The following is a 14377-nucleotide window of genomic DNA, read 5'->3' on the forward strand; positions in this document are numbered from 1 at the left end:
TTCCGGGTCATGTGGCCAGCATGACTAAGCCGCTTCTGGCGAACAAGAGCAGCTCAGGGAAATGCCGTTTACCTTCCCACCAGAGTGATACCTATTTATCTACTTGCACTTGACATGCTTTCGAACTGCTAGGTGGGCAGGAGCAGGGACTGAACAACGGGAGCTCCCCCCGTCGCAGGGATTCGAACCACCTTTATTAACTTCTGATCGGCAAGCCCTAGGCTCAGTGGTTTAGACCACAGCGCCACAGAGGAACAATTCCCAGAATTCCCTGGGAAGAGGGATGGACTATTAAACCACTCTGTGGTATGATACTGATTTAATGTTTGGTGCAGATGGTGTCTTAGCAAGGAGGAAGCGTCCATATCTCAGGGATGGTGGGGTACTAGATTCAGTTTGTACAGCTTCCTTCTTATGCACACATTTCCCTAATCTATGCATTTTGGGAAACACTAGTTGGTTATAAAACTGCATCACAAATTTCAAATGATAGCTATGTTTTGGTTCATGACTAAGCCACTTCTGGCAAACCAGAGCAGCGCACAGAAACACCGTTTACCTTCCCGCCGGAGTGGTACCTATTTATCTACTTGCACTTTGACGTGATTTCGAACTGCTAGGTTGGCAGGAGCTGGGACTGAGCAACGGGAGCTCACCCCGTTGCGGGGATTTGAACCACCGACCTTCTGATCGGCAAGCCCTAGGCTCTGTGGTTTAGACCACAGTGCCACCCATTTTGATGCTAATTTCTCCCAATAAAAATTTCTGCGCTAGTTTAGGCCAGGGTGGTCCAATGTGCAGCCCGAGGGCCGCATTCCATTTTTAAGTGGCCCACAGCAACCTTTGACACTCCTGCAGCCCTCACACCGCCTTCTCCAAACCAGGCAAGTGAGACACTGAGCTTTGGGAAGGACGCCTGAGGGCTCTGACAGGGTCCTAGAGTCCTCCCTCCTCCATCACAAAGCCTAGTTAGTGCTTTGGGAAGGAAGGGGGCTCTAGGACCGTGTCAGAGCCTTGTACTCCTTCCCAAAGCTTGGTGTCTCACTTAGCTGGCTTTGAGAAAGTAGTGTGAGGGCTGGAGGGCATCAAATTTTGGGCTCATGCCCCCCCCCCTCCGAAAGCCTGTGTGTTCTGTATTAAAGTATTCTTACAACCCCCTTGGTAAGAAAAGTGGGACTGCCCTGATTTAGGCAACTGCCCATTGCAAACCTCTGCAGGAATAAAATGTGTTATACACTGACTCTTCTGCTTTGCCTAATCCAGCTTTTCCCCATCTTGATCTCCTCCAGATGTTTTGGGTGACATTTCCCTTCTTTCCTGATCATTAGGTGTTGCTGGTTGGGACTGATGGAAGTCGTAGTCCAAACATCTGGAGGATACTAGCTTGGGAAAGGTAAAAGGTAAAGGGACCCCTGACCATTAGGTCCAGTCACGGTCGGCTCTGGGGTTGTGGCGCTCATCTCGCTCTATAGGCCAAGGGAGACGGTGTACAGCTTCCGGGTCATGTGGCCAGCATGACTAAGCCGCTTCTGGCGAACCAGAGCAGCGCACGGAAACGCCGTTTACCTTCCCGCCGGAGTGGTACCTATTTATCTACTTGCACTTTGACGTGCTTTCGAACTGCTAGGTTGGCAGCAGCAGGGACCAAGCAACGGGAGCTCACCCCGTCGCAGGGATTCGAACCGCCGACCTTCTGATCGGCAAGTCCTAGGCTCTGTGGTTTAACCCACAGCGCCACCCATGTAGTGGGTTTATGCTATAACCCATAACCCATATATAACCCATATAAGAAGGTAGGTTTGTGCTATAAAGGAGGCCTAATGTTATGGCGCTTGGAGCTCCAAATCGAATACAGTTTAATGTGTCTCTGTAGCATCCTGAGGAATTGCTGTGATTGGTGGCCTTCAGGATTCCTGATGAAAATGCAGATTGAGAAAGCTCCCGCGATCAAAGTTACGAAGGGGGCACAGAACAAATATCTTGAATTTGTTGGCTCAGCTGGGCAATTCCAGAAGTAAACAAATGAAGATGATTCAGTGCCTTTGCCGTTGTTAGAAGGAAAGGTAGATTAATGATGGAAATGGAGGGTGGGAGGAGAGAGAGAATGGGAATCGAAAAAAGAAACAAATGAAAACATCACGGCAGGAGGAGGGCAGGGTGGGGAGAAGCCCAAACAGCAGCTATTCACTCAAGACAAACGAAAAGAGGGATGGCTTGTTTATTTTTAGCTCTGTGGGTGGAAGATGAGGAATATTCAGAGCGAGATGGATGGGCCACAAGGCTGAACAAATGGGCATTCTTGGGAAGGTAGGAGTGAGGGAGAGGATGAAGGATTCCTGGCAAAGCTAGCAGAAAGCTCTAAGAAATATGACCACAGGAAAGACATCCCTATAAAAGCGCAGAGTGAGTTTGACAGAAGGCAGGAGGGAGGGAAAGGCGTCGCTGACTGATGGAGAAGGAAACAGGAGAAAACATGGAGAGGGAAGTGCAAAGGCAGGACATCTATGGGGAAAGGTGATGGGATCCCCCCTGGTCCAGGGATGGGTGGGGCCAAATGAGCTCACATTCTCTTCTGCACAACTTCCATACATTCCAACATTTCTCCCATGGAAATAGGGACGTCCTAAGGAAAAGCGGGACATTCTGGGATAGAATCAGAAACTGGGACGGCTTCTGTAAATCTGGAGCTGACTCTGGAAAATAGGGAGACTTAGGCAATTGTAACCTCGGTTCGCTAGGCTAGTTTCTACACGCTCGTAATGCCCCCCTCTCCCAATGCCATCCAGGCAAGCAAGAAGCATTTCCAGAGCTCCAGGACACATTTGAACTAGGCAAAGGCACTCAAGTAGAGTGCAAAACAGCGCCACCAGAGGATGTGGCTGGTTAGAGTGCCGAGGGCCAGACACTCATGCCTGGAGGGCCATGTTTGGCCCAGAAACCTGAGGTTCCCCAGTCCTGAAAGTAGCCTCACCAAAGGGGAAGGAAGGAAGGAAGGAAGGAAGGAAGGAAGGAAGGAAGGAAGGAAGGAAGGAAGGAAGGAAGGAAGGAAGGATTCAGCATTTCTCTAACAGCAGCACACACCAAAGCCGAGGGAATGATGAATGCATCCAATTTTCCATATACTGTTTAGATATAAGAGATTAACCTCTGCGCTTAATCCCCCAACCTCCCTTCTCCAACGTTTTGCTTGTTCAAAGTTTCAAACCTTATGGTTTAGTGAGATATATATATATATATATATATATATATATATATATATATATATGTCACACAAATATTTCCATATCGCCCTTCACCTTATGATCGCAGCAGGTGGCATGTACAGAAATAAAACAAGGGCAGACTTAATTTAAAAAAAAAATATACCGGTTTACAACATAAAAAGCATCATCATTGCAACAGCACACAGGGGGGACATTCATCCTAAGCACATTATTCACACACACACACACACACACACACCCTTGTAAGCTTGGCCTAAGAGGTGTGCCTCATAACCTCTCATGTAAGAGAACAAACTGAAGTGGCAAGAGGCATCTGAGTGGGGAGGGAGTTCCATATACATGGAGCCACCACTTTAAAGGCTCTTCTTCGGCCCCCTGCACCTCACATCTCATCCTACGCAGGGAACATAAAGGAGGGACACATCTGCTGAGTTAAGGAGACAGGCGAGTCAATACTGGAGAAAGTGCTCTTTCAAGTACCTGGGCCCAGGACCATTTGGGCCTTTAAAAGAACTTTGAATTGGGCCCAGGAAAAAAATGGCAACCAGTGCAGATGTTTCAGAAGGAGGGCAATGTGGCCACAACCTAATGCTTCCAACAGAATCCTCGCTGCCACAATTTAGACTATGAATGTAAGAAGAATCCTATCGGGTCAGGCCAATGGCCCGTCTAGTCCAGAATCCTGTTCTCACAGTGGCTGACCAGATCCCTATGGAGAGCCTGAAAGCCAGACCTGAACGCAACAACCCTCTCCCTGCTTGTGATTCCAGAGCGATTGGTACTCAGTGGAGGTAGAACACAGCCATTGTGGCAAGCAGCCATTGAGATATCTCTTTGTTTTTATTGGAAAAAATTTCAAGGATAAGATGGGTACAGTGGTACCTCTGGTTGCGAACGGGATCCATTCTGGAGGCCTGTTCGCAACATGAAAAGCCCGCAACCTGAAGCGCCGTATCTTCGCAGGTGCGTGGTAAGATTTGGCGCTTCTGCGCATGCACGAGCGGTGAAACCCGGAAGTTACCCTTTCTGGTACTTCCGGGTCGCCGCAGGACATAACATGAGGTATGACTGTACATACAACGTCTCTCAATGACAAACCTAGACAGCATCTCAATGACAAACCTAGACAGCATCTTAAAAAGTAGAGACATCACCTTGCCAACAAAGGTCCGTATAGTAAAAGCTATGGTTTTCCCAGTAGTGGTGTTCGGAAGTGAGAGCTGGACCATAGAGAAGGCTGATCACCGAAGAATTGATGCTTTTGAATTATGGTGCTGGAGGAGACTCTTGAGAGTCCCATGGACTGCAAGAAGATCAAACCTAACCATTCTTAAGGAAATCAGCCCTGAGTACTCACTGGAAGGACAGATCATGAAGCTGAGGCTCCAATAATTTGGCCACCTCAGGAGAAGGGAAGACTCCCTGGAAAAGATCCTGATGTTGAGAAAGATGGAGGGCACAAGGAGAAGGGGATGACAGAGGACGAGATGGTTGGACAGTGTTCTTGAAGCTACCAGCATGAGTTTGACCAAACTGCGGGAGGCAGTGGAAGACAGGAGTGCCTGGCGTGCTCTGGTCCAGGGGGTCACAAAGAGTCGGACACGACTAAATGACTAAACAACAACAACAAGACAATGTCTCTGTTTTCAACTCATAGATTCCTTTCTACAGGCCAGTTACATTCAGTGAGAGACATTGCTGTCATAGACATTGTGGGGTTCAGCAGTGTAAATCGGGGAGAAGGGGGGGAGAAAGAATAATGATATTTCAATTGGTTGCTTAGTGTTTTGTGTCAGCATCACAGGGATCGATTCCTAGTTTGTCTGCTCAGTTGACTGCAGTGAGTTTTGTTTGTGTGTGAGGGGCGGCGAAGGGTTGCTGGGTCGAATTAGCCATGTTGATGTATGATGGGGGGGTTATGTTGTTGTCTTGTTTGGCTGTATATGTAACAGAAGAGGAGTCACACCAGGCTGAAGGCGTTTAGTAGTTCAGGTAGTAGTTTCAGGTAGTTTAGAAATTTAGAATAGAAATTTATTCATGCATGTCACTACAGTGCCAAGAGTGTTACTTGCCCCAAAAAGGAAAGAAGCAGAAGTCCCAGCAAAGGAAGAATGGATACAAAAACTTATGGAATGTGTAGAAATGGAGAAACTTACCGGAAGAATAAGAAATCAAGATAACAAACTTTTTATAAAAGAGTGGAAATGGTTTACTGAAGATTTACAGATAAATTGTAAACAGTTGTTGTTGTTGTTGTTGTTGTTGTTGTTGTTGTTGTTGTTGTTATTAATGTGAGTGTGTGTCGTTGTCTTGGAAGATGTTCAATAGCTTTATCCCCCTCGAATTTGCCCAGTCCTCTTTTGAAGCCACCCAGTAGATGGCCATCCCTGCCAGGATCCTGTGGCAGTGAGTTCCATAGTTTAACAATACTCTGCTTGAAGAAGTGCTTCCTTTTGCCTGTGTTGCATCTTCCAACATTCGGCGCCATTGGATTTCCACAAGTTCTAGTGCTATGAGAGAGAGAGACTCCCCCGTTCACTTTCTCCATGCCGTGCCCCGGAAAAACAGGATACCGGACTAGGCAGGCCTTTCGTCTGGCTGAGCAGGGCTCTTATCATCATCTGCTGTTACGGCTTGACAAAAATTAGCACAAGACGTATGGACGCACATTGGTGTGCAGACAGACGGAAAATCTGCTTCTTGTGCATTTGAAGGCGCTCTCGGAAGAAGCCGTTCCGTTTCGCCGCCACCCCGCTTTCCAATCTATATTCAAATGCGAGTGTTCTGAAATTGGGTCAGCAGTGAGAGGAGAGAGGGAGGGAGAGAGAGAGAAAGGAGCAAATAGCCAGCTACCTGTCCAATCAGATATGCAAGGAACCAGGCAACTGACAATTAGCAAAGGGATTACAGGTTTAACCCATCTGCTGGAATCGCCGGCAGGTACGCGGAGAAAAAGCGGCGCTAGGCCGATTGCTACAAGGAACCATCAGGAAATCAGCCTCCCTCCTCTTTTTTGAGCTCTGGTTTCTAAACTTGTTGTTACAGCTCTTATAAGTCAACATGAACATGCCACAGACCCCCCCCCAAATGTCCCTATTTTCCAGGGACAGTCCTGAGTTTACAGGAGCCGTTCAGTTTCTGATTTGATCCGAGAGTGTCCGCTTTTCCTTTGTTGTTTAGTCATGTTTGACTTTCCGTGATCCCATGAATCAGAGCATGCCTTGGAAACTCTCACTTTCTTCTCAAAGCTTCTCCTTTTTTATGTCCATGGAGTTTTCTTGGCGAAAGACTGGAGTGGTTTGCCAGTTCCTTCTCCAGGTGGATTATGGGACCCCTGACCATTAGTTCCAGTCATGACCGACTCTGGGGTTGCTGCGCTCATCTCGCTTTATTGGCCGAGGGAGCCGGCGTACAGTTTCCGGGTCATGGCGAACCAGAGCAGCGCACGGAAACGCTGTTTCCCGCCGGAGTGGTACCTATTTATCTACTTGCACTTTGACGTACTTTCAAACTGCTAGGTTGGCAGGAGCAGGGACAGAGCCATGGGAGCTCACCCCGTCGCGGGGATTCAAACTGCTGACCTTCTGATCGGCAAGTCCTAGGCTCTGTGGTTTAACCCACAGTGCCACCCGCGTCCCCCGCTGCTTTTTCCTTAGGACATCCTTATTTTCTTCAGAGAAATGTTGGAGGGTATGGAGTTATGCAACCCCGGAGCCAAGGAGATAAGTAACTATACAACCTTTAGAAGACATCTGAAGGCAGTCCTATATAGGGAAGCTTTTTAATGCTTAATGTTTATTATGTTTTTATACATTTTGGAAGCCACCCAAAGTGGCTGTGTCAACCTGTGTCAACCTAGTCAGATGGGCAGGGTATACATTTAAATGAATGAATGAATAATACAGACGTACCTCAGAAGTCAAAAGGAATCTGTTTTGGAAGTCTGTTCGACTTCCAAAAAGTTCGGAAACCAAGGCGTGGCTTCTGTTTGGTTCCTGATTGCGCTGGCGCACCAGAAACAATAGTGGAAGCCACACTGGACGTTCAGTTTCCAAAAAAAGTTCGAAAACCAGAACACTCACTTCTGATTTTTGATTGTTCGGGTGCCGGAACGTTTGTCTCCCAAGACGTTCGGGAGCTGAGGTACGACTGTAATACAGTGGTACCTCAGGTTACATACACTTCAGGTTACAGACTCCGCTAACCCAGAAATGGTACCTCGGGTTAAGAACTTTGCTTCAGGATGAGAACAGAATTTGTGCTCTGGCGGCACGGCGGCAGCTGGAGGCCCCATTAGCTAAAGTGGTGCTTCAGGTTAAGAACAGCTTCAGGTTAAGAACGGACCTCCGGAACGAATTAAGTTCTTAACCCGAGGTACCACTGTACAGGGGAACTGGTCACTTTCCCAAAATCTGCCCCTCTCAATGCCTCCACCTTGTGCATGGGCGATTCTGTTCTGACTACAAAACTAATGGCACCGACATCCAAACACTGGAAATTTAGGGGATAGGTATACCGAACCTGAGACTCATCTTTCAACTCAACCTGCAACTTGGGACCCAACCGGAATGATGATTATTACTTTTCCATTGACTTTTGAAAGTACCCTTTAGAAAGGCTCCAGGTCTTAAGACACCACTTGCTTGGCCACATTTCTGCAGCTCAGCCGCCCGCCCCCCCGGCCAACTATTTCTCCACTTAGTGACATGTTGTGCTGATTTATTGTTGCTTCCCACTAACCCCCCCACTCTCCCATCCTGGTGTAAACAACTATCCCTCAGAGATCGGACATGAAAAGAGAGCCTGGCGGCTTCCTTCCCACTTAGAAATGAGTGCAGGAATTGATTTTCAATAAGTCTTGAAAGGTTAATAATTCTGGCGATAAATGAAACTCGGCCAATGGACAAACAATGCAGCTGGCAACAGGCGGCTAAAGCAGATATTATTGCCACTTTCAGAAACCAACCAAGCTGCTGAGTCTTCCTCTGCAGGAACTGGACTTTTAGCCACACTTGCATGACACAGTTATTTCCTGCCTTGATAACCACAATTGCCTGGGCAGCCTCTGCCTCTGTGCAGCTGCCATGCCAACTTCTATATGAAGTTCCGAATTCAAGTGTTGTCATACAGAACAGATATAATGGGCTCTATCCAATGTTTCCCGTCTTCCGCTAGGGTCTTTAAGCTCCCAAATTCTAGTTCAGCACTCTAGCCACCATCACACCCTGGTTCACATCATGCCCTCCAACATTTCTCCAACGAAAATGGGGAGGTTATACAGTGGTACCTCTGGTTACGTACTTAATTCGTTCCGGAGGTCCGTTCTTAACCTGAAACTGTTCTTAACCTGAAGCACCACTTTAGCTAATTGGGCCTCCTTTCAGTTCTCATCCTGAAGCAAAGTTCTTAACCGAAGGTACTATTTCTGGGTTAGCGGAGTCTGTAACCTGAAGCGTATGTAACCTGAAGTGTCTGTAACCCGAGGTACCACTGTACTGGGTACCAGGCCAAGGGGGTTGCCCCAGCTTTGCCATAGTGCATGCACAGAATAGAAGGTGAGGGGCAGGAGATGCTGAACATTGGCCTTGCCCAGGGCACCGCCAAAGACCGAAATCCATCCCTGCTAAGGGAGGGATGTCCCTCAGCAGCCAACGAGTTTGGATTTGATATCCTGTTTTATCACTACCTAAAGGAGTCTCAAAGTGGCTAACATTCTCCTTTCCCTTCCTCCCCCACAACAAACACTCTGTGAGGTGAGTGGGGCTGAGAGACTTCAGAGAAGTGTGACTAGCCCAAGGTCACCCAGCAGCTGCATGTGGAGGAGCGGGGAATCGAACCTGGTTCACCAGATTACAAGTCTATCGCTCTTAACCACTACACCACACTGGCTCTCATAATAACGAGTGGTTACATTACATAATGGCCTGCGAGCACCCCAGTTGGAGAACAGCCTTTACTGAAGGTGTCATGGGCTTTGAAGACGCTCAAACCCATAATGAAAGGGAGAAACGTGCTAAGAGGAAGGCACACTTGGCAAACCCTCACTGTGATCAACTCCTCAACTCCTGCCCGGAAAGTTATGTCCTCACTGTGGAAGGATGTGTGGATCCAGACTTGGCCTCCCAGACTCACTGTTAAGACCCTGTTCATGGAAGACAATCTTACTCTGCTATGAGTGATCAAAGAATAAGAATAAGAAGACATTATAGAATGCCTGTTGGGAAAAGCATCATGGAAAACTGGGAGTGGGAAGCACTGAAAACATTGGCTGCTTCCATTTCAAGAGAATGGGGTGCAAATTCTATTACATACAATGGAATTTCAAGGAAAGCACAACTTGCCCCTCTGAAAGGAGGAGTGCTCCAGATCATTTGCCCGTGTTAGGTGCACAGAAAACAGTAGATCTCCACTGATTGTTGCAACGTATTCCTAATCATTTTTGTATTTTTTAAAAAGATTTCTGCACACTAATCTTAGGAGGTTTTATCATCTTACAAGGGGCGCAGCTGTAGCTATCATAAAGGGACCCTGCCCTGAATTTTTGACTATGCTATCAGTGAGAAGTCTCATTGTGATCAGTTGCAAAAGCTGCTGCAGGCTCCCGTTTCTCATTGGGAGCCCTAAGCCATCCATCCCATGTAGGGACAACAAATGAGTCACTGTACTCTGAGAAATTTAGAAGCTGAGAGAAAGTCTGGGCTAGCATTTAGTCAATAAGTCGAAGAGTCGAAGGGTCCACTCAGCCATTAAGCTTGCTAGGTGATTGGGGGGCCAGTTATGGCTTCTCAGCCTAACTCGTTCCCCTAAGGTTTGGCTGGTCTTTACTAAGGACTGAGTATTTAGTGTGACAGGTCCTGTCAGGTGGAACTCCCTGCTAGCAGAAGTTTGGGAGGAATCACCCCTGCTTTCTTTTAGCTGTCCCCTAAGAGCTCTGTTACTCAGAAAGGTGTTTGCAATGTGAATTTCTTTATCAGTTGATGTTTTATTTATCTTACTGCGATTTTGCATGTTGCCAACTGCCTTGCTGTATTACTATGAAATTGCAGTCTAAAAAGATTTCAATAAATGCATAAATGAATAACCTTTCCCAAAGGCTGTTGTATTTCCCATCTTCTTCTCTTTCCATGTCGTCCCCGCCCACCTGCAAGGAACTAAGCAGAGGGCAGGTAGCTCTAACTACCAGTGGCATAGCGTGGGGGGTGCAGGGGGGGCCGGCCGCACCGGGCGCAACATCTGGGGGTTAGGGTTAGGGGGCGCAAATCCATGGGTTAGGGGGCGCAAATCCACAGGTTAGGGGGCGCAAATTACTTGCCTTGCCCCGGGTGCTGACAACCCACGCTACGCCACTGCTAACTACTGTATTACACCAATTCAAAAGCTCAGAGAAGCATTCTGAACTGGAGTTTAGTGGCAAATGGCATATCCTGAAAAGGAGCACATCTGCCACTGGCAGAAGAGGAAGGGGAGGCTGCAATGGAGTAAGACACCTGAAGTGTATCGACAGTCATATTTCTTCTATTGGTTTCAAGTGTCATCAAACCTACTGCTTTTAACTGAATGCCAAATCTGTTTTTAAGGAGGAAAAGCTCAGGAGCGAAACAGAAACAAAACAAAGGCCAGCCCACAATCAAAGGCTAATTACCGTGGGGTTTCATCATTAAACAGAAGGCATTATTTATTGTCAAAGGCTCCTGGGAAATGAAAGGCGAAGGCTAATTTATTTGTGCAAAAATGGCTTTGAATATTTTCCCTTTTTTGAAGCCAACAAGCAACGCTGCCTTATAGAGGAGGCCTGGCACGTGCCTCTTTATGCTTCTACAAGCTGCAGTCAAATTAAATTGCTTGTCAAAAGTTCCTCGGTCGTATTTAAATATGGAAAAAAACCACCAAAAGAAATACAAAGTGGGGAGGGGAATCCTCGTGAGCAAGTTGCCAAAGAATAATGGGCCAGAAAGAGATGCCTACGATTCTTAAAAGATGCAATTGCATAGGTACTAGGAGACTCAAGTTGTTTAATTGTCACGTAAATCTGAAAAGTTGCCATCCATTTCTTACAAGGATGCAGTATCAGCCGGGGACCTGAGGGGAGCCCATCTAATCCAACAACCTGTTCTCAGAAAGGCCAACAAGATGCTTCCAGGAAACCCACAAGCAGGGCCTTTGCTGCAGTGGCTCCCCATCATCTGCTGCCCAGAAGCACAGTACCTCTGATGCTGGCAGCTGTACAGTGTACTGGGAGCCCTGCATATATACTATTCCTCCAGGATAGGCAGCCATTCAGCAGATGCCAGCAAGCCAGAACTGCTCTCCTGCTCTGGGTTCAGTGCCTGATTTAGGACAGTGTAGGCAGTTCCCCTGCACAGGGCAATGAGTCAGAGGGGGCAAAATAATAATGATAATAGCTATATTTATATGGCTACCTCCTGAGAGGATCCATAAAAGGACGACTGTACCAAAAGGCAATCTTGTGAAAATCATTTGCCCTTAAATCTGCAGGAAGATTGATACTGATACATTGGAAGGACAAAAACGTGGTTCCCTTTGATAGATGGATGGACGACATGACAATTCTTGCAACCCATGAATGGACTGTTTACAGGCGAAGATTATGGATGGACGAATTTAATTATACTTGGGACGTATTTATCAAAACCATAGTGACCCACAAACCAATGTATACTCAAGGGAAATAGTAAGTTTATCTACTTGCATATATACTACAGTCATACCTCATGTTACGTTGATACTTTTTTCAGGTTGCGTCCCGTGATGACCCGGAAGTACCGGAAAGGGTCACTTCTGGGTTTCACCACTTGCGCATGTGCAGACACGCAAAATTATGGCATGCATATGTGCAGAAGCGGCGGATCATGACCTGCGTGTGTGCAGACTCGCCACTGAGGGTTGCGTTCTATTCATGTTGCGAACGGGCCTCCGGAACGGATCCAGTTCTGCAACCAGAGGTACCACTGTACATAGTTTTGCAATCTCAATAATATTTTAGGGTTGTTCTGTTTTCCTCTGCTTTTTAAAATGTTTTATATTTCCCCCCTTTTTCTTCTTCTTCTTCCCTTTAATTCACTGTAATACACACACATACAAAGATATATGTAACATTGAATTAAAGTAAAAAAAGAATAAATAGTAAATATATGAGAAATATTTTGGGAGGGGAGTGCCAAAGTTTACCTTTGCTCAGGGCTTCATATAACTAAAGTCCGCCCCGGTAGGTACCTGTTTTCACAACCTGTAAGAGTAGATAGGTAGGGGAAAGTAAATATGCAACCCAATCCCTTTACCTCGTCTTGTGAGGTCTTCCTCTCTCAGGCATCCCGGCCGATGTCCGACGGTTCACGGTCGAATACTCCGGATCCAGCTCGTACCCCTCGTCGTCAACCCCGAGGCTGCGGTTATCATCCTCGAGCCCGTATGGCTCCGGCTGGAATCGTTCTGGCTGGGAGCGGTTCAGGTCTGCGTTGCTCCCCGTTGGGACCTGGGGCTGGGGTAGTGGACCGTAGTTATCCCTTCTGCTTGGCAACGTGAAGCTACCGTCCTCCGGCCGGTAACTGTTCCCGGGGACGTAGCCGTAGCGCGGGCGGTAATTGACGCCCCGGGACAAGCTACCATAGTTGTCGGGCAGCTCCCCGTAACCGTCGTGACCCATGAACGGGCGGTACTGGCTGTCGTGACCATCAGGATAGGAGTCGTAGCTGTTGTAAGAGCGGGTCAAGGTGGAAGAAGCTTGCGGCGTGATGTACCGCTCCCCATTCTTCATGTGTCTCCTGTCTATGGAGTCAGTGTAGCTGCCCATGGGAGATGATCCATCCATCACGGGGAGCCCATCAGGCCCAACGGGGACCTGCCGGACAGTTCTGGTTGTGACAGTTTTGACCATTTTCGTCACCTGAGAAACAGAGAGGAAAGATAGAACCATGAGCGTTTTCCTGAACACCATCGATTGGGCCCACTTTTGAAATCATTTTCACAGTGCGTCAAATGACACAATGCACATCCACCTGGCAGCTGCAGGTAACCCTCCATCTTATTGGAGGGGCCATAGCTCAGAGGTAGATATAGCTCAGTCGGTAGAGCATGAGGCTGCACCTCTATCTCGGGGTTGTGAGTTTGAGCCCCACATTGGGGAAAAGATTCCTGCAATGAATGGGGTTAGACTAGAGAACCCACATGGTTCCTTCCAACTCTACAATTTTATGATTCTGTGTAGACGATCCTCAGCTAGATGGTCTGATTCTGTATAAGATAGCTTCCTACATCCCCATCAAAACCCAGTTTGTCCAGTTCACAGTTTGATTTAAATTCATCCAAATGATCTTCAGCAATTCCCCACCCAGCATCTAGAAAGTTACAAGCTGCTGTGCCTGTATAAAATATACTTAAGTATAAAAAGTACTTAAGACGACTAAGAAAACACCAACACATTGTTACTGGAATGTGAATTCTTTATTTTCCCCAGCAATTATGATTTTTAAGCTTAAACACCCAGAGAGTCTAAATAATAAATGGAAAAAAACCCACACACCACATGTAAGGGAATGAACTTGTAGACCAGGTTTCCTCAGACTCGGCCCTCCATATGTTTTGAGACTACAATTCCCATCATCCCTGACCACTGGTCCTGCTAGCTAGGAGTTGTAGGCCAAAAACATCTGGAGGGATGAGGTTGAGGAAGCCTGTTGTAGACGAACTCGAAATGAAGTTCACCCCAAAATGAAATAAATTCATGCAAAGTTCACCTGGCTGTTATGGGAATTACTTTCAGGGGTAGGTCAAATGGTTTAGAATGAATTCCGTGGTCTTCATTGAACTAGTTCGTTTCAAGTGAATGAAACCCCCTGAGCGTCACCATTTTGCTCCATTCACAGGCCCTCTAGCTCCTCCCATTTAGAACACTCACATTCTTTCTTTTCCTCTGGAGTAAGGAGTCAGCTGTATGTCATCTAGACTGGTGACAGCACCCCTCCTTTCTGAACTGTATTTAAGCCAGTCTCCTTTGGGTGGACAGCCAGAATCCTAACTCTTACTTTGCTTTCTATTCATGTATTTAAACCTAGATTGTCGTGGTTTTTGTCTGTAATGTTGAATTTATTCTGTGTTTGTTAATTTGTTGAATTTGCTCACACGCTCTGAAAATT

At 47.0% G+C, this 14377-nt stretch overlaps 1 protein-coding gene across 40 annotated transcripts in view; it reads right to left on the bottom strand.

Moving 5' to 3' along the window:
- Window positions 1-14377, bottom strand: part of ARVCF (ARVCF delta catenin family member) — a 608790-nt gene that overhangs the window by 147506 nt on the left and 446907 nt on the right. For all 40 annotated transcript variants that reach the window (XR_014519914.1, XR_014519915.1, XR_014519916.1 and 37 more), the window contains one exon: window positions 12524-13128. Coding sequence is in view for 36 of the 40 variants with exons in the window: in XM_083479021.1 (XP_083335147.1) it covers window positions 12524-13128 (605 nt within the window). In the remaining 4 variants the exon portion in view is untranslated. The remainder of the gene's footprint in view (window positions 1-12523; window positions 13129-14377) is intronic.

Source organism: Podarcis liolepis (genome assembly GCF_965112155.1).
Source record: "Podarcis liolepis genome assembly, chromosome: 15".
NCBI classification, from domain to species: Eukaryota; Metazoa; Chordata; class Lepidosauria; order Squamata; family Lacertidae; genus Podarcis; species Podarcis liolepis.